This window comes from Dama dama, chromosome 29, assembly GCF_033118175.1.
Source record: "Dama dama isolate Ldn47 chromosome 29, ASM3311817v1, whole genome shotgun sequence".
Lineage (NCBI taxonomy): Eukaryota > Metazoa > Chordata > Mammalia > Artiodactyla > Cervidae > Dama > Dama dama.
In genome coordinates, this window is record NC_083709.1 from 11,787,658 (window position 1) to 11,813,976 (window position 26,319).

The following is a 26,319-nucleotide window of genomic DNA, read 5'->3' on the forward strand; positions in this document are numbered from 1 at the left end:
TCATAGAGGTTCTTCTATAAGTTGAGCTAATCTCTGAAAGGCCTAAAATAAGACAGAAGAATTAATGAAATTAACATGCTTTTTGGGCTTCCCTTGTGGCTCGACTGGTAAAGAATCCACCTGCAATGCAGGAGACCTGGGTTCCACCCCTGGGTTGGGAAGATCCCCTGGAGAAGGAAAAGGCTACCCCCTCCAGTATTCTGGTCTGGAGAATTCCATGGACTACATAGTCCATGGGGTCACAAAGAGTTGGACACGACTGAGCAACTTTCACTTTCAAGAGGCTTTAGGAGAATTCTGCCATAAGGTTAAAATTTTTAAAAAGGAGTCCCATCTTATATTGAGATCAGATAATGAAAACTCAGGGTTAACCTCAGGTTTATCTGGGTTGTATGCTATCATGTCCACTAATATATGGAAACATGTCAGAATCCCAGACATTAAAAAGAAATTTTTTTACCCTCAAGATCATCATTTTCTCCCAGAACACCAATTATTTTATTTTTTCAAATATTCTCTCATCTGCGTATGCCTTATATATAGTTTCATTTGTCCAACTCTATTCATATATAACTTATGAAAAGCATATTTAATGATATGAGAAAGCAAGTAAATCAAGAACACACTCAGAGACCCCCATCTCCCAGGATAAGTACACACTCGTCTTGCAGTCACTGGATCTCAGTGTATGGCTCTGCTGTGAGTTCCTGACATGGTAGTAGTTAGGGACTTGCTTCTTTCTTCATATTATCTTGATTAAAGCTGGACTTTCTGATTAATCAATTAGTTAACTCTAATCATCACTATTAGTCTATTTGACCCTTGCTGATATTTTTCCTTCAGAGAAAGAGTCCGATGGCTTCATGAATTTGTACTCTGACTCATGTTAATTCCATGAAGGAGGGAAAGAGTTTCTGTTTATAACATGTTGATGATCTGTCAACACTGTTGAGTTAGATATGAAATCTGTGAAGAGAATCAATAAAATTCAACTCCAAGTTGGTCTCATCACATTTCCATAGAAGTCTGGCAATTTCTTTGAGTTGTACTTCATGATTTTCCAATTATTCCCATTTTTCAGAAACCAAAGGAGACATCAAATAATGTCGTAACTCACAAAATGAACACAAAAAATAAATTGATAACTCACCACGTCCATCTGTTCTGGAGAAGCTGAAGAGAAGGATGCTCTGAAGTAGGGGCAAGGAGCTGAACTATCAATGTAGAAATCATGTCCTGGAAGCATGAATATCTGAGAGAGTTTTGGAGAATAGGTGATTAAAGGAAAAGTACAAATAGAGGTAAATCTAATCTCAGAGTGTTGGAGGACTTTCTGAGTTTAAAAGCAATGAAAGAAATTTCAAGAAAAAAAACCAATTTACATAAAAATTCTGCATGTCATATAATAAAACTAAAAGCACAGGAAAAAAAAATAAAAAAACTAAAAGCACAGAAACAGAGAAGTATTCAGGATAAATACGACAGTCCTGTCTCTTCTCTATATACTGGAATAATGCACAGAGACAGAAGGAAAACACTAAATTTTAGCTTTAATGGACAAAGGACAGGTTCTACAGGCAACAGAAATTGTAATAAACATAATAACCACTTAATGTAACTTGAACAGTAAAATAAATTCTAACAATGAAATATTCTTTATGCAACATCAAGTTTGGAAGTGACCTTTAAGTTGGGACTTCAAAGATAAGTAGGTACTGACCAAACAAAATCTAAGGAAAGAGTCTTTTGGGGAGAAGATACAGAATGTAGAGGCCTGAAGATGTGAAGAAAACCTCACTCAAAGAGGTGGAAACAATACTTAGACTGGAGGAATAAAATGGTAAGTAATTCTGTCAAAACTCTGGGACAGCTTCTCCTTTCGGTGACTTTTGTGGCTGCCAGCTTGCTGCCCCAAAGCAAGTGTCCTTTGCTTCCTAGGCATGAAAACACACGGTTCCCAGCCTCTTTCTAGGTGCTCATGGCCAAGTGATTGAATCCCAACAAGGGAGGGGAAGTCCTGGTGCTACTTCTTGGCCTGGCCCGTGAACATCTCCCCATGTGACCCACCATGCCCTCTGCATGCTGTGATCATTGTGGTCCATGCATTGAAATGCTGTGCAAGGCGGTGGCAGGAGCCCAGGTCTCTGACTCAAGGAGGCAGCAGAAGAGCCTGTAGACCATGCCTCTGAAAATTGTGCTGGAGATAGAAATGAACTTGGCTTGTGTTAAGAATTTGAAATTGTTGTCTAGTAAAATGATATTCACACTTCAAGTAACTGTTGTTATTTACTTCTTATAAATTTGGGCTCTGGTCAGGTCACTGAAGTTTGATGAACTGGGAATGAAATGATTTGGGGAGGAAGATTTCAAGGTGGAAGATGAGTGTTTTGTCCTCATTAACAATGAAAACGTAATTTCTCCCAATATCATGGAACAGTTTTGGGATGTGCCAGAAGCAAGTTTCTGTAGAAAAGGAGGAAGTGGTAATAATCTCCTTGAATGATGACCCAAATCTGGTCTAAGGCAGAAGTGATAAAGTTGCAGATTATTTAGAAAAGTCAAAGTACATGCCACAGGGTATATGGAATAAGTGAAGGGGGCTGAAAAAAACTACTATAAAATAGGAAGTCTTTATCCTTAGATCTTAGTTCAGGGATACACAGAAATAGCCACCTATCAAATATTCTGGATGATAATAGCATTGATAAGAAAGCAAGCAAAATGTAATAAAACTGACTTATTAAAAGTTCAGTTTCTCAGTCGTGTCTGACTCTTTGCGACCCCATGGACTGCAGCACACAGGGCTTCCCTGTCCATCACCAGCTCCCAGAGCTTGCTCAAACTTATGTCTATTGAGTCAGTGATGCTATCCAACCATCTCATCCTCTGTCATCCTTTTTTCTCCTCCTGCCTTCAATCTTTCCCAGCATCAGGGTCTTTTCCATTCAGTCAGTTCTTCACATCAGGTGGCCAAAGTATTGGAGCTTCAGCTTCAGCATCAGTCCTTCCAAAGAATATTCAACACTGATTTCCTTGAGGATTGACTGGTTTGATCTCCTTGCAGTTCAGGGGACTCTCAAGAGTCTTCTCCAGCATCACAGTTCAAAAGCATCAATTCTTTGGCATTCGTTTTTCTTTATAGTCCAACTTTCACATCCATGTATGACTACTGGAAAAACTGTAGCTTTACTAGATGGACCTTTATGGCAAAGTAATGTCTCTGCTTTTTAATATGCTGTTTAGGTTTGTCATAACTTTTCTTCCAAGGACCAAGCATCTTTTAATTTCATGGCTGCAATCACCATCTTCAGTGATTTTGGAGTCCCCCAAAATAAAGTCTGTCACTGTTGCCACTGTTTCCCCATCTATTTGTCATGAAGTGATGGGACCAGATGCCATGATCTTAGTTTTCTGAATGTTGAGTTTTAAGCCAACTTTTTCACTCTCCTCTTTCACTTTCATCAAGAGGCTCTTTAGTCTTCTTCACTTTCTGCCATAAGGGTGGTGTCATCTGCATATCTGAGGTTACTGATATTTCTCCACGCAATCTTGATTCCAGCTTGTGCTTCATCCAGCTCGGCATTTTGCATGATGTACTCTGCATATAAATTAAATGAGCAGGGTGACAATGTATAGCCTTGACGTACTCCTTTCCCAATTTGAATCTAGTCTGTTCTTCCATGTCCAGTTCTAACTGTTGCTTCTTCACCTGCATACAGATTTCTCAGGAGACAGGTAAGGTGGTCTGGTATTCCCATTTCTTTAAGAATTTCCCACAGTTTGTTGTGATCCACGCAGTCAAAGGCTTTTGCGTAGTCAATAAAGCAGAAATAGATGTTTTTCTGGAACTCTCTTGCTTTTTCAGTGATCCTGTGGATGTTGGCAATTTGATCTCTGGTTCCTCTGCCTTTTCTAAATCCAGCTTGAACATCTGGAAGTTCATGGTTCACATACTATTAAAGCCTGACTTGGAGAATTTTGAGCATTACTTTGCTAGCCGGTGAGATAAGTGCAATTGTGCAGTAGTTTGAACATTCTTTGGCATTGCCTTTCTTTGGGATTGGAGTGAAAACTGACCTTTTCCAGTCCTGTGGCCACTACTGAATTTTCCATATTTGTTGGCATACTGAGTGCAGCACTTTCACAGCATCATCTTTTAGGGTTTGAAATAGCTCAACTGGAATTCCATCACCTCCACTAGCTTTGTTTGTAGTGATACTTCCTAAGGCCCACTTGACTTCACCTTCCAGGATGTCTGGCTCTAGGTGAGTGATCACACCTTCATAGTTATCTGGGTCATGAAGATCTTTTTTGTATAGTTTTTCTGTGTATTCTTGCCACCTCTTCTTAATATCTTCTGCTTTTGTTAGGTCCAAACCATTTCTGTCCTTTATTGTGCCCATCTTTGCATGAAATGTCCCTTTGTTATCTCTAGTTTTCTTGAAGAGATCTCTAGTCTTTCCCATTCTATTGTTTTCCTCTATTTCTTGCATTGATCACCGAGGAAGGCTTTCTTATCTCTTCTTGCTATTCTTTGGAACTCTGCATTCAGATGGGTGTATCTTTCCTTTTCTCCTTTGCCTTTAGCTTCTCTTCATTTCTCAGCTATTTGTAAGGCCTCCTCAGACAATCATTTTGCCTTTTTGCATTTGTTTTTCTTGGGATGCTCTTGATCACTGCCTCCTGTACAATGTCATGAACCACCATCCATAGGTTTTCAGGCATTCTGTCTATCAGATCTAATCCCTTGAATCTATTTGTCACTTCTACTGCATAATTGTAAGGGCTTTGATTTAGCTTATACCTGAATGGTCTAGTGATTTTCCCTACTTTCTTCAATTTGATATAATGAGATGGCAGAGTAGAAGGGCATGCACTCATCTTCTCCTGTGAGAGCTCCAAAATGACTTATTAAACTAAAATGCAATTCTGTAAGTCATTTAAGTATTTATTAAGCAATTACTATGTGCTGCCATTAGCATTATAAGAATTCATAAAGCATGAGTCCTGCACTCAAGGATGATGGTTAGAGAGGGTGAGTGACTTTCCCAGGAGAGTGGATTTGCTCTTGCTTCCAGACAGCCATTTTCCTGCTCTGACTGCTAGCCTGCCTTGTCTCTTATGCTCTAGCATAGGACTTTGCTAGCATCAACATGGTTTTTCTTTTGTACTTAGTACCTCAAGACAAACATGATACTAGAAACAGATCTTAGTGTTTACAGAAGACTGAGTATGTTAAAGAAATTAATGTTGAAAGGATGATTTATTTGATAAATTGGGAAGCTGCACAAAAAATTATTTAGGTTTTTCAGCTTTATCAATGCCCCTAAATGAAATCTCAATAGACTTATGGTTTAAGTACAAAATGTGCAGAAGTCCTTGCAGACTAAGTGAAAAAAGCTGGATGAAAAGCTTTCCATGTAATTTTAATCATGTAAAATAAATGTATAGCTATATCAAACAAATAAAAAGTCCTGTTAAAAAACAGCAGAAGACCCAAATAGCCTTTTTCCAGAGAAGATATGCAGATTGCCAATAGGCACACGAAAAGATGCTGAACATCATCAGTCATCAGGGAAATGCAAATCAAAGCACAGTGAAATATCATATCATACCTCTCAGAATGGCTCTCATCAAAAAGACCACAAACAAAAAATGTTGAGGATGTGGAGAAAAGGGAACTGTCATATACTATTGGTAGGAATTTCAACTGGAGTAGCCATTATGGAAACCTGTATGAGATTTCTCAAAAAACTAAAATAGAACTATATATGATCCTGAAATTCTATTCCTGGGTATATATAAAAACATATAAATATTAATTTTAAAAGATACACACACCCCTATATTTATAGGATCATTATTTACAATTGCCAATATATGGAAGCAACCTAAATATCCATTTGCAGGTGATGGATAAAGAATTTGTGGTATATGCCTATAATGGAATACTATTCAGCCATACAAGGGAATTAAACCCTGCCATTTGTGACAATATGGACAGAATTGGAGAGTATTATGCTTAGTGAAATGAGTCAGAGATAGAAAAATGCCATATGTTATCACTTCTATGCAGAACCTAAAACAGAAATGAATAAATATAACAAAAAGAAATAAGCTCATAGATATAGAAAACAAACTAGTGGTTACCGGTGGTGAGAGGGATGGGAGGAGGGGCAGGATAGGAGTAGAGGATTAAGAGGTACAAACTATTATGTATAAAATAAATAACACAAAATGATATATTTTACAGTGTAGGGAATAAAGCTAATGTTTTATATTAACTTTCTTGAGTATAATCTTTAGAAGTATTGAATCACTGTGTTGTATACCTGAAACTAATGTAATATTGTCAATGAACTATACTTTAGTAAAAAAAAAAATTTCATTTCATTAAAAAAAATTAGATATATACAAGCTCTTCAAGCAAATGTACCATAAATGGTCAAAAAACATGGGTGGTAAAATTATGAACTATTTTAAAAAATTCAGAAGTAACACAGAACACGGTGGAGTAAAAGGATTTGAGTTTACTTTCTCTCATGAAAACACAAAAATCACAACTAACTGCTGAACAACCATCAACAAAATGAGCTGGAACCCACGAAAAAAGATATTTCCGTATTCAAAGTCAAAGAAGAAACCACAACAAGATGCTGGGGGTGGGGGGCAGTGCATTTGTGAGATATCAAATCTCAAACCTGCCAGGTGGGTGACCCACAAGCTGGAAAATAATTACAGCTCAAAGTTTCTCCCACAGGAGTGAGAGTTCTGAGACCTCCACCAAATTCTCCTTAGCATCAGCGGGAGGAGCTCCACTAGAGCATTTGTCTGTGAAGGCCAGCCGGGCTTGATTGCAGGAGTTCTGCAGGTTTGAAGGAAACAGAAACTCCACCCTTGAATGGCACAGAGAAGGCTTCATTGGCACTGGCACCCAGGGGTAAACGCAGTGACTTCACAGGAGCCCGGGCCACGCCTCTCTGTATGTCTCGGTGGGTCTACGGCGGGTGGTGAGTGGAGGCAGCTGTGGCTTAATGTGGGGGCAGAGGCACTGGCGGCAGTGGTGCTGGGGAGTGCTCACTGGCGTGATCTGTCCCGGAGGCTGTCACCTTGACATCAAGACCTGGCCCCAGCCCACAGTGGCTGCAGTGCTGGGACACCTCAGGTCAGAGAACCAATAAGATGGACACACAGCCCCACCCGCCAGCAGACAGACTGCCCAAAATCTTCCTGAGCTCACAACTACCTCTAAACACACCCCTTTACATGGCCCTGTCTGCTAGTGGGCAGGAAACATGCCCTCCCACCAGGAAGCCTGGATAAGTATCTTATACCTGCCTCATCTGCCAGAGGGCTAACACCACAAGCAAAGGAGCACACAGCCCTGCAACCTGCTGAATGAAAACTGCAAACACAGAAAGTCAGGCAAAATGAGGTGGGGGAGGAATATGTTCCAGATGAAGGAACAAGATGAAATCTCAGAACAACTAAGTGAGGTGGGGATAGGCAATCTACCCCCCTAAAATTCAGAGGAATGATACTAAAGATGATTCTAGATCTCAGAAAAAGAATAGAGGTACAGAACAAGAAGATACAAAAAATGTTTAACAAAGATCTAGAAGACATAAAGAAGTGAGTTGAACAATACAATAACTGAAAAGAAAAATACACTAGAAGGATCAATAGCAGAATAAATGAGGCAGAAGAATGAATAAGTGAGCTGGAAGAGAGGATAGTGAAAATCACTGTCACAGAACAGATTAAAGGAAAAAAAATGAAGACATGAGGACAGTTTGACACCTCTGGGACAACTTTAACTGCACCAGCATTAGCGTTATAGGGGTCCCAGAAGGAGAAGGAAGAGAGCAAGGGTCTGAGAAAGTATTTGAAGAGAAAATAGCAGAAAATTTTCCTAATGTGGGAAAGAAAACATTCACCCAAGTCCAGAAAGTGCAGAGTCCCCTACAGGATAAAGCCAAGGAGGAACACACTGAGATTATTAATTAAATTGAAGTCAAAGAAATAAAAGGAATCCGAATTGGAAAGGAAAAAGTAAAACTAAAATTTCTTGCAGATGACATGATACTATATATGAAAATCCTAATGATGCTACTAGAAAACTACTAGAGCTCATCAATGAATTTGATAAACTTGTAGGGTACAAAATTAATGCATAGAAATCTGTTAACTTGTATACCCTAACAGTGAAAGATCAGAAAGAGAAATTAAGGAATAATCACATTTACCATCTCATCAAAAAGAATAAAATACATAGGAATATACCTAACTACTGGAAGAGGGCATGGCAAATCACTCCAGTATTCTTGCTGAGAGAATCCCCATGGACAGCGGCGCCTGCCGGGCTGCCATCCATGGGGTCGCACAGAGTCAGATATGACTGGGCGACTAAGCACAGCATAGCACATACCTAACCAAGGCCTCAAAAGACCTGTATTCCAAAAGTATGAGATGCTAATGAAAAAAATAAAAGATGAAACAAACAGATGAAAAGATATACCACCATGATCTTGGATTAGAAGAATCAATATTGTTGAAATGACTATACTACTGAAGACAATCTACAAATTCAATGCAATACCTATCAAATGGCCAATGGCATTTTTTTTTTTTTTTTGCAGACATAGAGTAAATAAATCTTAAGGTATATATGGGAACACAAAAGACCCGATATAGCCAAAGCAATCCTGAGAAAGAAAAATGGAGGTCAGGGACTTAGGGTCCCTGACTTCAGACAATAATGCAAAGCTATAGTAATCAAGACAGTGTGGCACTGGTGGAAAAAACAAAACAAAACAGAAATATAGATGAATGGAAGAGTATGGAAAGCCCTGAAATAAACCCATACACTTATGATCCATTAATCTATGACAAAAGGGGCAAGGCTATAAAATGGAGAGAAGACAGTCTCCTCAATAAATGATACTGGGAAAACCAGACAGATACATATAAAGAAACAAAATTAGGACGTTCTGTAACACTATACACAAACATAAACTCAAAATTTATTAAAGACCTAAATGTAAGACCAGAAATTATAAAACTCTGAGAGGAAAACATAGGCAGAACACTCTCTGATGTAAATTTCAATAATATCTTTTTGGATTCACCTCTTACAGTAAGGGAAATTAAAGCAAAATAAGCATATATGACCTAATTAAACTTAAAAGCTTATTCAGCAAAGGAAATCATTAACAAAAGGTCAGTCAATGGAATGAAGGAAAATATTTTCAAACAATGTGACTGACAGGGGATTAATCTCCAAAATATATAAACAACACATGAACTCAGTATCGGAAAGATCAAACAACCCAATAAAAAAATGGACTAAAGATCTAAATAGACATTTCTGCAAAGAATACATACAAATGGCCAAAAAGTACATGTAGAGATGCTTAACCACACTAATTACTAGAGAAATGAAAAATCAGAACTACAATAAAATGACCTCACACAGCTCAGAATGGCCATTATCAAAAATTTTACTAACAATAAATAGTGGAGAGGCTGTGGAGAAAAAGGGACACTCCTACACTGTTGGTGGGAAAGTAAATTGGTATAGTCACTATGGAGAACAGTATTGAGATTCCTTAAAAAACTGAAAATAGAGTTACTGTATGATTTAGTAGTCTCACTTCAGAGAAAATGTCTGGAGAAAACCAAAATTCAAAAAGTTATATGCGCCTCTCTGTTCACTGAAGCACTATAGACAGTAGTCAAGATGTGGAAGCAACCTAATTATCCACCAACAGAGGAATGGATAAAGAAGTGGTGCTATTACTCAGCCCTAAAAATGAATATAATAATGCCATTTGCAGCGTGGATACACCTGGAGATTATCACACTAAGTGAAATCACACAGAGAAAAACAAATATGTGATTAAACTGTATGTGGAATCCAAAAAATATGATACATATGAACTTATTTACAAAACGGAAACAGACTCAGAGATTTAGAAAAGTCTACCAAAGGGGAAATCAAATTAGCAATAGAAAAGATTAGATAGTAGATAAATGAGGTTAATGATTAAAAGGCAAATCATCTGTAATGGAAAACCTGCCAAGAATTGTAGTATTTTGTTTTTATAGAGTCAGGAAAGGGTTATGTTATTGATTTCACAATTCATCCCCTCTCTGGAGCAACATTCTGAAAACCCTTTTAGTTCAGAGATTATTTGGCTCTCAGTAGGTTATTGCTGGTTGATTGTTAGATTAATTGGTCTTTTCTTCTTTAAACCATATATTCTGTGCAGCCATCAGGTATAGTAGAAATGCTATAGTTGTGGCAGTTACTTCTGACATTATTTATAGGGTACCATTTTCGTTTTTAAAAAGCACTTATTTCTGACTGCGTTGGATCTTTGTTGCTGCGTGTGGGCTTTCTCTGGTTGCTGTGAGCAGGGGCTGTTCTAGCTGCAGTGCACAGGCTTCTCACTGTGGGGGTGTCTCATGCTGCAGAGCATGCGCTTAGAGCGCCAGCCAGTGGTGCCTGGGCTTAGTGACCTGGTGCATGTGGGATCTTCCTAGACCAGGGATTCAACAGGTGTCCCCTGCATTGCAAGGCATATTCTTAACCATTGCACACCAGGGAAGCCCTAGAGTAACATTTTCTTGACCAGAATAGGCCTGGACCCTGTTTCCTTCCCCAGGGTTATTAACAATACTCTGTGGTATCACTCACTCATACGAGGACTACTGCTCATCCCAGGACAGGATGTATGTTCCACTCACCACTTAACCACTTGTCTGCTGCTGCCAGTAATGCATCCCTCTGCTTCCAGTAGAAATCAATAACCCTAGAGGAAGAAAACAATGAAAAAGATGTGTTTGCTACACTGCTTGCAGAAACCAAAAGGCTCTGGAGTCCAGCCTATAAGAACCTATTTTGTATCTTGATGAAAATGCTGAAACTTGATGAGGGAATAGAGCATATTTGTTTGACCTGTCAGGCAGTAAACTTTGTATCATTGTGATTTTTCCATTATTTTGGAATAATTCAAAACAGAAAATTAATCAAGTGAAGTCCACTTCTATATAAACTAGAACCTAGAATACAGTACCTGTTGACGTGAGCCAGAAAGCCCTCTTCTCCCCACTGATGTAGAAGTTGTGATACCAGGAGCTAAAAGGCATGAGACAGTAACAAGGTTCATCCTCTAAAATGTACTTTTTGTCATATGTAACAGCTAATCACTCTTGATTATGTACAAACCACACTAAGAAGATGCAATAAGTGGCACCAAGCTTTATGGGGCCAGTGACTGATAACAGTGTTGCTTAATAACAATGACAACAATAACATTGAAAATAACAAATATTTATGTGGTCCTTGGTATATCCAAGAAACTGCTGTACCATATATTTCAGCTAAGTTGGTCTTTGCAATACTCTTATTAGACAGGCCGTTATTTCTCTCTACTTATATGGAGACTGAGGCATTGGGTGAAGTTAAATTTCCTATGATCACTGCTGGTCACAAATCCTGGACTCAAGTCAGAACGTCCAGTCCCAGGTCCATCCAATAACTGCCGCCCTGCATGGCCTCTCGAAATAATGGTGTATTACTTCACTAAACCTCTTCCATCCTGATGAGTTTTTATGGGGTTCCTGGGCTAGATGCCAGGGCACAAGATTAATAAGATCTCTGACTCTAGGAGCTTGCTCTACACCTTGAGACAGCTCAGGTATATTTAAATCTCTCTTGCCTTTTTGAGCAAACATCTGTGGTGTCTGGTCTTCTAATTCAGCCCATAGGGAAATAGAGAAGCAGTCAGTGGCTTCGCTCCCTGACACCTTCACATTGTCTTATTTGCCCGCATCGATTTTATGATCTGATTTTAAACATTCCTATTTCCTAAACTGTCCTTACCTGAGTAAAAGTGCTGGTGTGCAATGTTGACACTTGTAGGTGTAAAACAATTCTCGCAATCAAGGGCTTTGGACCAGTTATAAACCCTACTCTCAACCTGCACAAAGACAGAAGAGGCATATTACCAATCCTGCTACATCAGGTAACATCATGTTACTGATTTCATGGGGAAGGAGGTTGTAACCCAGGGACAAAGGAATCTAGACAGTTAACACCTTCTAGTAACATTACTCCTTATTTAAAATACACATTTAAATTTAATCGTACACTTAAAATAGAATGCATATCTGACCATATATTTCTAAATGTGTTTTTTCATACATGCAACCAAAAACCTGACCATAACTTAATTTGACCGCTAGGGATGGATTAGGAGAAAAGTCTGTTACTAACAGTAACAATGAAACAGATGTGTTAAGGTGAGTGGAATACAAGCTCCTTAAACGAGAGGCACTTTTTGTACTAAAAGATGCTGAGGGGCAGCCCCTGTCACCTTTATCTGCAGCCTGAAGGCAGAGCCAGGGCCTTACCCCGAGGACAGGACTTTGGAAAAAGACTCAGCTTGGATGACACGCCCATCCACGTCCATGGAGAGAAATGTCGGTGCCCAGGGCTTGAAATGGAAGGTAAATACAGTATTTATATCTGTTAGTCTGTATTCCTACTTTGTGCAGAGAGTGGGGAAACTTCACATAGGACTTCCTTGTCCCAAGGCTTGAGATCCAGGATGAACAGTTTTCCAGGAAGGATTCTAGGAAAACTAGATTGTAAAAGACCACAACAAAGAGGGTCATCAGTATGCAGGGCTGTTTAGAAAGAGAATGCTGACCCTTAGAACAACTAGAAACACAAAAAAGTATAAATGAAGATGAGCCATGTAGTCAGCGTGCAATGGTGAACCTTCCACATTTATTTCAAAATAAATGCCCACAGGGAAGGGGGCCATGGTTGTGTTTAGGATGGGTGGCAGGCAGACATGATAGCCAGGCAAATAGACAAAAAGCCAAGAGTTGTGTTTCTTTTCAGTAGATTTGTAGTGGGGACTGAACCCATGTGTCTGTTCTCTGCAGCCCTGAGAGCAATTCTAGTGTTAGATTTTGAGGAACCGGGCATTGGAGTCTGTACCATTACTATTGTCTCCTAGGGAACAATGCTCGGGGACAGTGATGCACATGGACAGTGGGGAAGGATCTAGAAGTCCTTTATTGTGCAGGTGAGTTCCTGTCCCTACGTGACAGGGATGGCAGGCAGGGAGCATGATGCTAGGAACGCCCTCCTCTGCTCACAGTTACATCACTGACTGAGCACAGCCCTCCGCCTTCTCTCTGAAGACAGCTCCCAAGTCCTCCAGCCCATCAGCCACCCCTGAGAGACTGAGGCTGACACCCCAGGAGACACCCACTCCACATCCATGGTACCATGTCTATGGAGTCAAGACGACCCTCACCTTGACTCACATGTTCCTCCACGTGCCTGGGACAGAGAGCCAGTCACTGTTATAAAAGTAGGGAATTTCTAGAAAAAGAGTAAGGCTCCAGAGATGAAAACACTCAGGAGCCAGGTTAAAATCAGATTGTGTGTGGAGTTCACACCATCACTTACCTTGTTGAACTGCAAAAAATAGTAAGGATCATCTTCTATGATGAGGAAGTCATATTTTCTTGCGAGCTACAAAAAGGTTAAAGGAGCATATTTATTTCTTAAGAGTTATCTAAGATGAAAATCACCTGGAATCAGAGTTCTTTGTACTCATTCATTCATCCCAGCAACTACTGAGTCTCTGCTGTCCTAGGAGGAGGACAGGAACAGCCCTAAAGGCTCTGTTCTCACAGAACTTTCATTCTGGTGGTAAAGACAGAACCTGAACTCCTAGATAGAGGAGCTAGATAGACCAGAAGAGAATTAGGTGGGAGGTTCTGAGGGCCCAGCAGATGGTTGAAGAGGCTGATGTTTGAGAGAGAGAGACGGGGAAGCTCCAGGGGAGCTCAGGCTGCACATCAGTTGTGCAGATGCTGGGGGAGAAGATGTTTAGACTGAGAGAGCAGGGAGCAATGGCCCTGGAGTCAGAAAATCCTTGGTGTGTTTTAGGGACAGAAGTTTCTAAAAGGCATGGCTGTTTAAGGGACAGAGGGAAGGCTGTGTGGCTGCAGCAGGAAGGATGTGAGAAACCCTAGCCTTACACAGAGACCCAGGTTCCATCATTGCATGCGGCAGGTGAAAGACTTTTGATACTGTTTGCGATGTGGGGTAAAGCAGCTGGAGGAGGCACTGTAGGTCCACGCTAGAGCAGGAAGGATGTCAAGGGCTGGTGTGGGGGTCGGGGTGGGCAACTCCGAGGGGCGCACAGGTCAGGGAGGGAGTGTGGCCGAGGAGATGGTGGGTTTGGGTAACGTGGGTGGTAGGAGCCACTGTATGGGCTGGAGGCGGGGGATGAGGAGAGAACAGAAGCAAGAGATGGGTGTAAGAGGTGAGTGTAACATCCCACCAAGAATAGCATCTCTTTCAATGAAAATATCAATTAAGGGGAAAGAAACATACTGTAGTCAACCAGACTGTAGTAAATTCTTGTGTTTAAATTTGTGACAACACTGGCATAGATGACTTCGTTTTATTAAAAACCATCTTCATTGAGAGCAAGGGGCTAATAAGAGAAGGAACTTGAGAGCACTCTTCTAAAGAGTCAGAAAGAAACAAGAACACAAGTATGTAACACCTTCTTTGAAAATACCTCATAGATTTCCCTTTTGCTCTCAGCTGTTAACGAGTTCCCAGCAGGGTTGTTGCCATTTGGGACAGTGTAAAGAAATTTGGGGGTGTTTTTCTCAGGGTCCTTTGAATCTTCTGGTTTCCATTTGGAAAGTATTTCTCTGAGGGAGTCTGGAATAATCCCGTGCTCATCACTGGAAACATTAATCATGTTGCAGCCCAGAGGTTGCAGCTGTCAAATAAGCAGAGAAAAGCAAGTCCGAGATTGAGACCTGATTACAAAATATCAGTGCCAAGGGTTCTTACACTAAGGAGAGTGTTACCATTTACACCCTTAAACACAAACCTGCCCTCAGCTCTATGCCCACACTGCATTATCTTCATGATTATGATTAGAACTGGTTCATAAGATAGGTGTTTGTTAAGGAATGTTTTTTGAACAAGTAAATCAATCATAGAAAGCATCTGTGATGCTAATACATGACATAGTTACAAGCAGAGGTGATACTCAAAATATTGGACAAGCGGTGTAGCGTGGGAGCAGCAGACACAGAACAGGGTGGAGTGGGGTCCTGGAGACCCCCTGCCATGCCAGCATAGCTCTGCACTTTGGGGGCTTCAGGGTGGTCTCAGGAGAGGGGTCGGGGGGCCAGGCTGGTGCTGGGTCACCAAGGAGCATCAGGGCTGTGGCTCCCCAAGGGGTGTGCAAGTATTTCAATACTGTACCGACTACAGAGGCTGAAGTTGAAAGTACTAGCCTTACTTATGGACAGAGTTTTGTGAAAGACTTGTGTTTTCATATTTTATGTTTATGGATGAACAAAAGAAAAAACAGACTTAGTAAATAAGAAGGAAAGGAAACCATCCTCAAAATGAAAACACAGCCTATGGATTGGGAGACAATATTTAGAATAATGCATCTGACAAGGGATGAATTTCCAAATTATACAAACAACTCATACAATTCAATATCAAAAGAACACAAAAACAGAAACAACCCAGTCAAAAAATGGACAGAAGTCCTGAGTAGATATTTCTCCAAAGAAGACATACAGGTGGCCAACATGCATGTGACAAGATGCTCAACACTGCTAATTATAGAGAAAAGCTAATGAAAGTCACAGTGAGGCATATCTCACACCAGCCAGAAACGCTGTGATCAAAAAGTCTGTAAACAATAAATGCGGGAGAGGGTGTAGAGAGAATGGAACCTTCCTATGTAAATCATATAGATCCTATGGAGAACTGTATGGAGGTTCTCTAACAGACTAAAAATAGAGTTACATATATGATCCAGTGATCCCACTCTTGGACATATGTACAGAGAAAAGTATAATTAAAAAATATATATCCACACTTTTATGGATATATATCCACATTTTGACATATATATAAAAAATATATATAAATAGTTCAGCACTATTAGAGTAGTCAGGATGTGGAAGCAACCTAATGTCCACTGAGAGATGAATGCATAAAGAAAATATGGTACATATATACAGTGGAATATTGTGTGTTTAATCGCCAGGTTGTGTCCGACTCTTTGTTACCCCATGGACTGCAGCACACCAGGCTTCCCTGTCCCTCAGCATCTTCTGGAGGTTGCCCAAGATCATGTTCAGAGCATCAGTGACACCATCCAACCATCTCATCCTCTGTCACCTGTTTGTGCTTCTGCCTTCAGTCTTTCCCAGCATCAGGGTCTTTACCAGTGAGTTGACTCTTCACATCAGGTGGCCAAAGTGTTGGAGCTTCAGCTTTTGTATCAGTCCTTCCAGTGAGTATTCAGGGTTGATTTACTTCGGGATTGACTGGTTTAATCTCCTTGCTGTCCAAGGGCCTTTCGAACCACAGTTCGAAAGCATCACTTCTTCAGCACTCAGCACTCTTAACTGTACCTGACTACTGGAAAGACCATAGACTTGACTATACAGACTTTTGTCAGCAAAGTGATGTCTTTGCTTTTAAACATACTGTCTAGGTTTTTCATTGCTTTCCTGTCAAGAAGCAATCATCTTTAATTTCATGGCTGCAGTCACCATCTGCAGTGATTTTAGAGCCCAAGAAGAGGAAATCTGTCACTGCTTACCTTTTCCCCTTCTATTTGCCATGAAGTGATAGGGCTGCATGCTAGGATCTTAGTTTATTTAATATTTAGTTTTAAACCAGCTTTTTCACTCTTGTCCTTCACCCTCATCAAGAGGTTCTTTAGTTTCTCTTCGCTTTCTGCCATTGGAGTGGTGTCATCCACGTATCTGGGATTGTTGATACTTCTCCTGGCAATCTTGATTCCAGCTGGTAACTCATCCTGACCAGCATTTCTCATGACGGGCTCTGCATAGAAGTTAAATCAACAAGATGACAACAAACAGCCTTGTTGGACTCCTTTCTCAATCCTGAACCGCTCAGTTGCTACATACAAGGTTCTGTTGCTTCTTGGCCAGCATACAGATTTCTCAGGAGACAGGTAAGATGGTCTGGTATTCCCATTTCTTTAAGAGTTTTCCACAGTTGGTTGTGATCCATGCAGTCAAAGGCTTTAGCATAGTCAATGAAACAGAGGTAGATGTTTTTCTGGAATTCCTTTGCTTTCTCTATGATCCAGGCAATATTGGCAGTTTGATCTCTGTTCCTCTGTCTTTTCTAAACCCAGTTTGAAAATCTTGAAGTTCTTGGTTCACATAATGCTGAAGCCTAGCTTGTAGGATTTTGAGCATAACCTTACTAGCATGGGAGATGAGTGCAGTTGTCTGGCTTGAACCTTGTTTAATACTGCCTTTCTTGGGAATTGGGATGGAGATTGAGCTTTTCCAGTCCTGTGGCCATGGCTAGGATTTCCAGATTTGCTGACATATTGAGTGCATAACTTTAATAGCATCATCTTTTAGAATTTTAAGTAACTCTGCTGGAATTCCATCACCTCCACTAGCTTTATTGGTAGCACTGCTTTCCTAAGGCCCACTTGACTTCAAATTCCAGAATGTCTGGCTCTGGGTGAGTGACCATACTATCATAGTTATCTGGGTCATTAAGATCTTTTATGCACAGTTCTTCTGTTTATTCTTTCCATCTCTTTTTGATATCTTCTGCTTCTACTACATCTTTAGTCTGTCCTTTATTGTGCCCTTCTTTGGATTAGATATTCCTTTGATATCTCCAATTTTCTTGAAGATATCTCTAATCTTTCCCCTTCTGTTGTTTTTCTCTATTTCTTTGCATTGTTCATTGAAGAAGGCCTACTTCTATATTACTCAGCTATAAAAAAGAATGAAATGATGCCATTTGTAGTAACATGGAGGGGTCTAGAGATTATCATACTAGGTGAAGTAAATCAAAGAAAGACAAATATATGATATCACTTATATACGTAATCTAAAAATGATACAAATGAACTATTTTGAACTATTTTATACAACAAATAGACTTACAGACATATTGTAACAGCTTATGATTGTTAAAGGGGAAATGTGGGTAGGGATGCAGTAGGAATTTGGGTTTAACATATACATACTACAATATATAAAATCAGCAGCAATTTCCTACTGTATAGCATAGGTAACTATATTCAATGTCTTATAATAACCTATAATGGAAAAGAATCTGAAAAGAACAAATATGTATTGTGATATATATATATATATGCATATATATATATATCTGAATCACTTTCCTGTACACTTAAAACTAAAATGACATTGTTAATAAACTATATTTCAATAAAATTAAAATAATAATAATTGAGATTAGCTTCTCAGAAAAATAATTTTCAAGGGATAAGCAGACATAGTTAGTAGAGGTCAAACGTATACTTATGCACTGAGAAAAGTCTAGACCATATTTGCAGCAAGTTTAAAAGATCTTAGACTTTCAAAGCACATCTGCATGAATAAAAGAAGCTGATGTTGGGCGATGAGATAAATACACATGGAACTTCAGCCTCGTCCCTCAGAGCCAGGTGCGGATCTGTGTTTTGGCATGTGACAATGTGTGTGCATCCAGCTATTTACATAGATGCAAGGTTTACATGTATAGGCATTGTCTAATCTAATGCCTTATGAGTTTAGGAAAGTAGTTAATAATTAGTCTCCAATCACAAAGAAAAGGCAATTATTTTACTTAAGTTTTTAAAGGGCTTCCCTCCAGGGCTTCCCTGGTGACTCAGATGGTAAAGAATCTGCCTGCAATGCAGGAGACCCCGGTTCGATCCCTGGGTTAGGAAGATCAGTCCAGTATTCTTGCCTGGAGAACCTCCATTGACAGAGGAGCCTGGTAAGCTACAGTCCATGGGGTCGCAAAGAGTCAGACATGACTGCGTGACTAAGCACAGTCATGTGGTGGCTTGGCCAGTAAAGAATCAGTCTGCAGTGCAGGAGACACAGGTTCAGTCTCTGGGTCAGGAGGATGCCCTGGAGGAGGCAGTGGCAACCAATTCCAGCATTCTTGCCTGGAGAACCCCATAAACAGAGGAGCCCGGGGAGCTACAGTCTATAGGGTCACAAAGAGTCGGACATGACTGAGCAACCAACACTTTCACTTTAAAGTTATGGTAAAATATATATTACTAAAAAATGTGCCCCTTAAAGCACGTGATTCAGTGGTAATAATTATGTTCACAGTGTGTGCAGCTCTCATCGCTATCAATTCCAGGATCTTTTCATTCTCCAAAGAGAAACCCTGTGCCCAGTAAGGAAGAAATCCCCATTTCCCCCTCCCCAGTCCTTGGTAAATTCTAATCCACTTTCAGTCTCTATGAATTTGCCTGTTTTAGATATTTTGTATAAGAGGAATCATACAATTTTTGTCTTTTTGTATCTGGCTGCTTTCTTGGAGCTCCTGCAGTGATGGGCCTGCTTTTTTCCTCAGAGAGTGGGTAAGACTGATGGTTAGAAAGTTGTTATATTGAGTTGAAATTGCTTCCCTGTCATTTCCACACTTTGGTTCCAGTTCTGTCAACCTAAGGGCACACACAGACAAATCTAACTCCTCTGTGACACGGCTAACTTTAATGTAGTTGAGGACAATCCTCATGTTCCCATGGATCTTCTCTTTCTGTGGAAAAGAGCAGAGTTCCTAAAAGCATTCAACGTATGGTCTCATTTCTAATTCTTTGTTACTCTGGTTGCTTCTCTCTGACCGTGCTCCAGGCTGTGTTCACATCAACCCAGGAATATTGTGCCCCAGACAGTGCTGAGTTCTGACCAGGGCCTGGCAGAGCAGGTGACCACTTCCTCATTCTGGGTCTAGAGTCTTATAATAAACACTGGATGTGAAAGTCCTGCTCATACTGACAGGTTTAGTTATATTACATCGACATGATTTGTCTTAGACATGTGGTAATATAGACGATAATGAAAAATGTCTTTGTAAATTAAGGTGCTTTTCAAGTGAAATACTAAGAAAATGGGACATGATTTTGCCCGACTGAATTTTAGCACATCTACATTTAGATTTTGTCAAAATATATATATATATATATATATAAATCAGAAGGTATGTTTAGCATATATTCCTTATACTAAAACTTCTATTCTTTACAAAAGAAAGATGCTATTTTATTTTTTAGTGGGCAGATAATTCTAAAGGTGCGGTGGTTTCTCCTTCTTTATTATAAGAAAGAGACTTGCCTTTTGTAAGAATATGTACTCACAGCATGAATTGTTCCTGAATAAACAGGTTTATTTACAAGGATATTATCTCCAGGATTAACGATCATTTCAAACACCTGACAAAAGAAACACAGGTTAGCTTGGAAAATATAGTTTCAAGTCTTAGAACACCCCCTCCAATTTTCTTTTTTGGAGCTCACTAGGGTTCTAGAGTGGGTGTCCCTGATAGCTCAGTTGATAAAGAATCCACTGCAATGCAGGAGATCCCTATTTGATTCCTGAGTCAGGAAGATCCCCTGGAGAAGGGATAGGCTACCCACTCCAGTATTCTTGGGTTTCCCTTGTGACTCAGCTGGTAAAGAATCTGCCTGCAATATGGGAGACCTGGGTTTGATCCCTGGGTTGGGAAGATCTTCTGGAGAAGGGAAAGGCTACCCACTCCAGTATTCTGGCCTGGAGAATTCCATGGACTGTATAGTCCATGGGGTTGCAAAGAGTTGGACACGACTGAGTGACTTTCACTTTCACTTTCAGGGTTCCAGAGTGGGAGTTGGCAAGTTTTCCATAAATGCCAGATGGGACGTGTTCTGTGGGCCTGGGGTCTGTGCTGCCCCTACTCATCTCTGCCTCTGTGGTGAGAGCGCAGCCATAGGCAACGTGCAAGCTGAGTTCCAGCAATGCTCTACTTATAGAATCAGACAAGGGCTGGTTTTGTTCTCAAGCCACAGTTTGCCAACCTCAGTTCTAGGTTGAAAAAAAATAACCAGTTTGGCTCCTAGAGTGTTTTTATGCCTTCTTTGAAAAAATTTTAAATCTTTGATATAAGCCAGGCCTATGTAATGTATGGAGAGAAAGCGAAGATTATATGGATGGTTTTACCCTCCTGAAGGTGCTAGTGTGCTGAGCTAGACACTGCTCAGATAAATATACATGTAGCATCAGCGATAAGCACTACTGTGTGATGCCAGTGTTCTAAGTGCGCATCACTCAGCAGACTTGGTGTATTCAGGGAAAGCTTCCTTGAGGAAGTGAAGAGTTGGGGAAGAGGTGACAATAGGTAGACATTTGAGAAACTGAAAGAATCCTGTGGCTTGAGGTGGAGTGTGAAGAGGAGAGTGGAGGGAGGTCAGAAGAAAGTGGAGGGACAGCATCCCATGGAGGCCTTTGGACAAGTGAGCCAGGGAGAGTTTTAAGTAGAGGGCGGGACCCAGGAGTCATGAGATCAGGCAAGTGTAAGAGAAGGTCATGCTGGCTGCAAAATCAAAGTATGAAAGAAAAATGAGAATCAAGGTGGAGTCTGGGAAGATTTTAGGCTCATTTGGGAGGTTTTTGCTGCAGTCCCAGGCAAAGGCAAGGGTGGTCTGGATGGGGTGGTGGAGCTGAAGAGAACTGAGGGGCATTTAGGAAACCAGAAGCAAAGGATGTGACTGTGGGCTGAGGGGAAGTGTAGAAGGAGGGGTAAGGAGGGACCTCTGGATTTCTGGCTGTACAGTAAGGAGGTGATGGGAGGGGTGTCATTCACTGGAAAACACCCCGAATGTTGTCTGTTTCTGAGGGAGAAGCAGGTGAGTGTTTTTGTGTGAGGTGCCACTGAAGCAGCCTGGGATGAGGCCAGTGTGGGTGGTGGACACGTGGATGTGGAGGGCGCCTGGCGATGGAGGCGTGGGCCTGATCCCCTGGTGTGATGCCCAGGGGCGGTGTGTGCGGGAAGGGGAAGAGGCCTGAGGTCCAGTCTTGCGGGGCTCCTGTGAACCATGGACACTGCAGGGTGGGCAGGGCAAGGACAGGGGAGTGTTCCAGAAAGGGTGGTTTCAGCAAGGGCTCGGGAGACTCAGAGGTCAAGGGAGACCAGGCCTGCAAATCAAAGCGGATCTTGAGGACAGTGTGATGCCTCAGGACATCAGTAGAGCCAGACAGAGATGTTCCTGCCTGAATCAGAGGGGTCCTTTCCAACTAATCTTACCCAAGGCACAGAACCATCCTTTCCTACCCTGGGATGTTTCATCATCCCCAGGTCAAGCCTCTCCTCTGTATCATTTTAACAACCTAGAGCTCTTGACAAACATCACGGCCAGTATCCATTGAGACAGAAGATCTGACTTTTCTTTCCTGATTTGGCCTAGGATATTCCATTTACTATTTCTTATGAGCTTTAGGCGTTTTATGACAAACACAGTTTCCTCTGACAAGTTAGTTGATTTACATTTTACAGGCCCTCCTAGGACCAAGCAAATCCATGTATAGTCCATGGATCAGATGAAAACCTCATGACCAACATTTCCTATGCTGGTAAGGGGACATGAAAAAGTCCAAAATCCTAAATGAGGAGTGAGTGCTGTTTATTATTTGAGATTTGTGCACCTAAAATTATATTTATCCTGGAGGGCAAAGTGCAAGAAATATTTAACCAGATTCCCAGGAGGTTTTGGCAATAGTATGGCTATAAGCCAGGGAGTTACTAACGTTTTTGGCCATATATGCTGTCTTCCTCTTTGATAGGACTAATGTTGAGATAGACAAAGAAGAAACTTTCCAGAGCTTGTTTCTGGGGGAAAAAAAGGTGTACCTTTCTAGGAAAGGTATTTGACTGAAAAGAACTTTTTTCCTACTGGTCTGGAGCATCACAAATATTTCTCTTCAAAAAAAAGAGAAAAACTCAAACAGCACTTAATCCTTGTCTTTTTCCTAATTAAGTAGAAAAAGAGGGAGGGAAATGATAAATTGTTATTACTTTAATATGTTATTATGTAATAATAATTTAATTGAAATTTATTAAAAGTAACCAGATTGTAGGTTTCACATTTACATAAGAAAGAAGAGCAAGGAAACTACTCTGATTTGATAGAAACAAGAGTCATACTTAATATCGATGCAAAGAGTGAATATAGAATCTCCTTATCCCTGACTAATTATTCAAGAAAAAGAAAAATAAATGATAAATGAAACTAACTGTATATGTAGTCTCTTTATCAGGGTAACGCCCAGTGGTTCTGTGGCTCTGTGGACTTACTGGAAACCAAGAGAGAGGCAGAGAGAGAGAGAAAGAGAGAGACAGAGAGAGAGGACGCCAGCCCAGGGGAGAAGTCAGCCACAGCCACAGACGCATCCTTACATCTGGAGAAGCAGAGCTGAGAGGGAGACAGAGAGAGAAGACGCCAGCCCAGGGGAGAAGTCAGCCACAGCCACAGACGCATCCTTAGATCTGGAGAAGCAGAGCTGAGAGGGAGACAGAGAGAGAAGACGCCAGCCCAGGGGAGAAGTCAGCCACAGCCACAGACGCATCCTTAGATCTGGAGAAGCGTGGCCAAGAGAGAGACAGAGAGAGAAGACGCCAGCCCAGGGGAGAAGTCAGCCACAGCCACAGACGCATCCTCAGATCTGGAGAAGCGCAGCCGAGAGGGAGATGGGGCACAGGAGGCCACTGGTACAGACGATGACAGCAGCAGACACGCAAAGGGATGAGGCCTCATCTCAGGAGGGTCACGACACACCCTCGAAGAATTTAAAAGTCATACGGACATAACCACAGCCTAACTCAAATTAGCCTGCATCTCTGGGCCACATGAAACTGATCGGAACTCACTAAGCTACAGGGAAGCTTGTCCTAAGGACTCAGCGCTCTGGGCTCTCTGTTTAAGAGGAGTCATGTTGGTGAGTGTCTTCAGGTTCCCTTTATGATTCTGTTGAAGATTTCCTAACCCACAAAACATGCTGCTCTGTGATTAAGGGAGAGATGGCAATATGGGTGCACATGTTAGATTCTTTCCATGGGTGCCCTTCCCCTCCACTCTTACCTTACAGAGACCTTGTTGGCTGCCACATGTAACGCATATGTCCATCTGCCCTTGGCTGGGTGCATAATGGATGGTGGGCGGATTATGCAATTTTACTTGTAACTGTTTTAGCCAGGATAACAGCTCTGGGATTCTAAAGCATAAAATGCATTTAAAAATTGACAGTAGTGAAAATCATGATAGTAGTAGACAGCAACTAAATGGTGGCTTCATACCAGGCACTTTACACATTTGAGTTAAAAATCTTCAAATGCTTTTTGACAATATTAATATCTTTACTTAAAAGACAAGGTAACAGACTTAGAGATTAAGAAATCCACATAAAGTTAATTGGTTGGTGTAAAAAAGCTAAGATTTGAATCCACAGCTTTCTTATTCCAAAGCCTGTACTTTTTCTTTTATGTTAGGCACTCCCTGTATAATTGATTTTTCTTCTCTTTTTGTTTCATTTTCCTTAGGGAGATTTTTAGAAGCCCAGGTTAAGTTTTTTGTATCATGAAAAGAAGAATCTAGGTGTACATTGTATACAATGCAATTCTTATTCACCCAACATGCATTGTTCTTTAATCACAGAGGAAGGGCTTTAATAAGGTATAATTGATACTCTGTAGGTTACCCTTCATTGCTGGAAGTAGACCAGCTAAGTAAACCCTTTGAAAGTTTCTTCCATTTGCCTTTTTGAAACTAAACGCATTTGAACTTCAGGGAACATATTTGCATTAGCTGCCTGTTTAGAATGGGAACATAATTAGTGAAAAATTCCCCCAGGAAATAAAATGGCTGATTCCTGGGTCATCTTTTTCCTCCTTTCTCCTATCCTGCTTCTTCAGTTAGCTTATCTTCTCTCTTTTTACCCCATTTCCTTGCCCCGCCCCCCTGCCCCCAGTCTCAGCTCAAATGATACCTCCTTCAAAAGCCTTTTCTCCCTCTCCTAGTTATGTATGATTTAGAAGCAATTAGTAAGGGTGTTAGGCTGTCAGTATCCTTGCTGCTTTTAATTTCTCTTTAACAGCTCTTCCTGAAACCTGCCTACCTATTGACTATCCAATTAAAAAGACACAAGTAACATTGTCAGCTGACTGCAGAACATTGCTCATGAACATGAATGAAGTAAGTTAAATTATCTACTGATCAGGACCCAGCACTCTGAGAATACTGCAGTGCTTTCTTCATCAACTCTTCATCAAATTGGATAACTTTCCTGTTTTCTGTGGTGATAACTGCAGTCTTGAAAGGGAACATGTTGGGGTTTGGTAATCCAGTTGCCAAGGAGATGACAGATTTCGGGGCCTTGTCCAATTTCTCATCTTAAACAACATGGAAGAGAAGAAGAAACACTTTCATAAACAGAGATGGTCAGTATGTTGCATTAAAGGCAATACAACTTTACAATGTAACAATGTCTAGTGATAGAATGCTAGTCTGAAAGAAACATAGAAGATGAATTTTTCTGGGCTCGCCTCACTGGTGGAGGAGCTAAGGAATAAACAGGTGCAACTAAGAAGGCCGACTGATCAGGCAGCAAGCCGAGGCCACAGTAACAGAACACCTTCCTCCGCAGGGCCCCTGCCGGCTCGCCAGGCTCCCTGCATCCCTTTCTGTCCTGTGCACCTGCCCTCCCCACTCTGCACATGTCTGCAGGCTGTGCCGAACCCCACCTCCTTGCCCAGAAGAGCCCCCTGGGTCCTAACCAGGACATGCCCACCGTGGCCTGGTCTCTCTCTGTTGCTGATTTACTGCCCTCATGCCTATTTCAGCCTGACTTCCGTGTCAAGTCTGCACAGAGCCAGGGTTACCCAGCCTGGAGCTGCTTTGTGGGATCCCCCCTCCACTTCCATCCTGGGGGAGAGGGACGCAGCTTGGTCTCACACATGACTCTGATGGAATAAGGTTTTCTGGCCGCACTCTTGGCTGTGATGAACCGTATATAATTCATTCTGGATTCCAAGTACCAAGCCCCTCCTTCAGTGGTTGAAGACTAGGAAAACAAACCAAGGATCCATGTCAGTCCTGCCGCCTAATTTTTGCCCAGGAAAGATCTCTGCTGCTGCTGGTCAGTCCCACTCACAGGGTCAGGCTTCATGTCCCCATCTGCCTATCAGAGCGGCTACTGGAATGCAGGGGACCTGAGGCTATGCTTGGAAAATCAAGGCAGAGAATGGCCAGTGTTGTGGGAAAGGGTAGGTAAGGGCTAATCTAGGGACAGCTCACCTGAGGATCAGAAGCTGAAAACTGAAGAGATGATTGGTTGCTAGGAAGTCAAAGAGACCAGACTTTGAAATTGTCCTGAGCAACCGCAGGAGGAATTCTCCTGAGGGTGTGGAAT

General features: G+C 41.2%; 1 protein-coding gene across 1 annotated transcript; it reads right to left on the bottom strand.

Moving 5' to 3' along the window:
* On the bottom strand, positions 1-25,929 carry LOC133048441 (kynurenine/alpha-aminoadipate aminotransferase, mitochondrial-like). Its single transcript, XM_061132108.1, has 12 exons — positions 25,863-25,929; positions 25,132-25,300; positions 23,994-24,126; positions 20,241-20,315; positions 14,616-14,825; positions 13,490-13,555; positions 12,418-12,500; positions 11,888-11,984; positions 11,079-11,140; positions 10,730-10,814; positions 1,151-1,252; positions 1-42 (listed from the first exon to the last, which is right to left on the bottom strand). Exons 1-12 carry the CDS (start codon positions 25,927-25,929, stop codon positions 1-3), a joined length of 1,191 nt encoding a protein of 396 aa, XP_060988091.1.
* Positions 25,930-26,319: the final 390 nt, after the last annotated feature.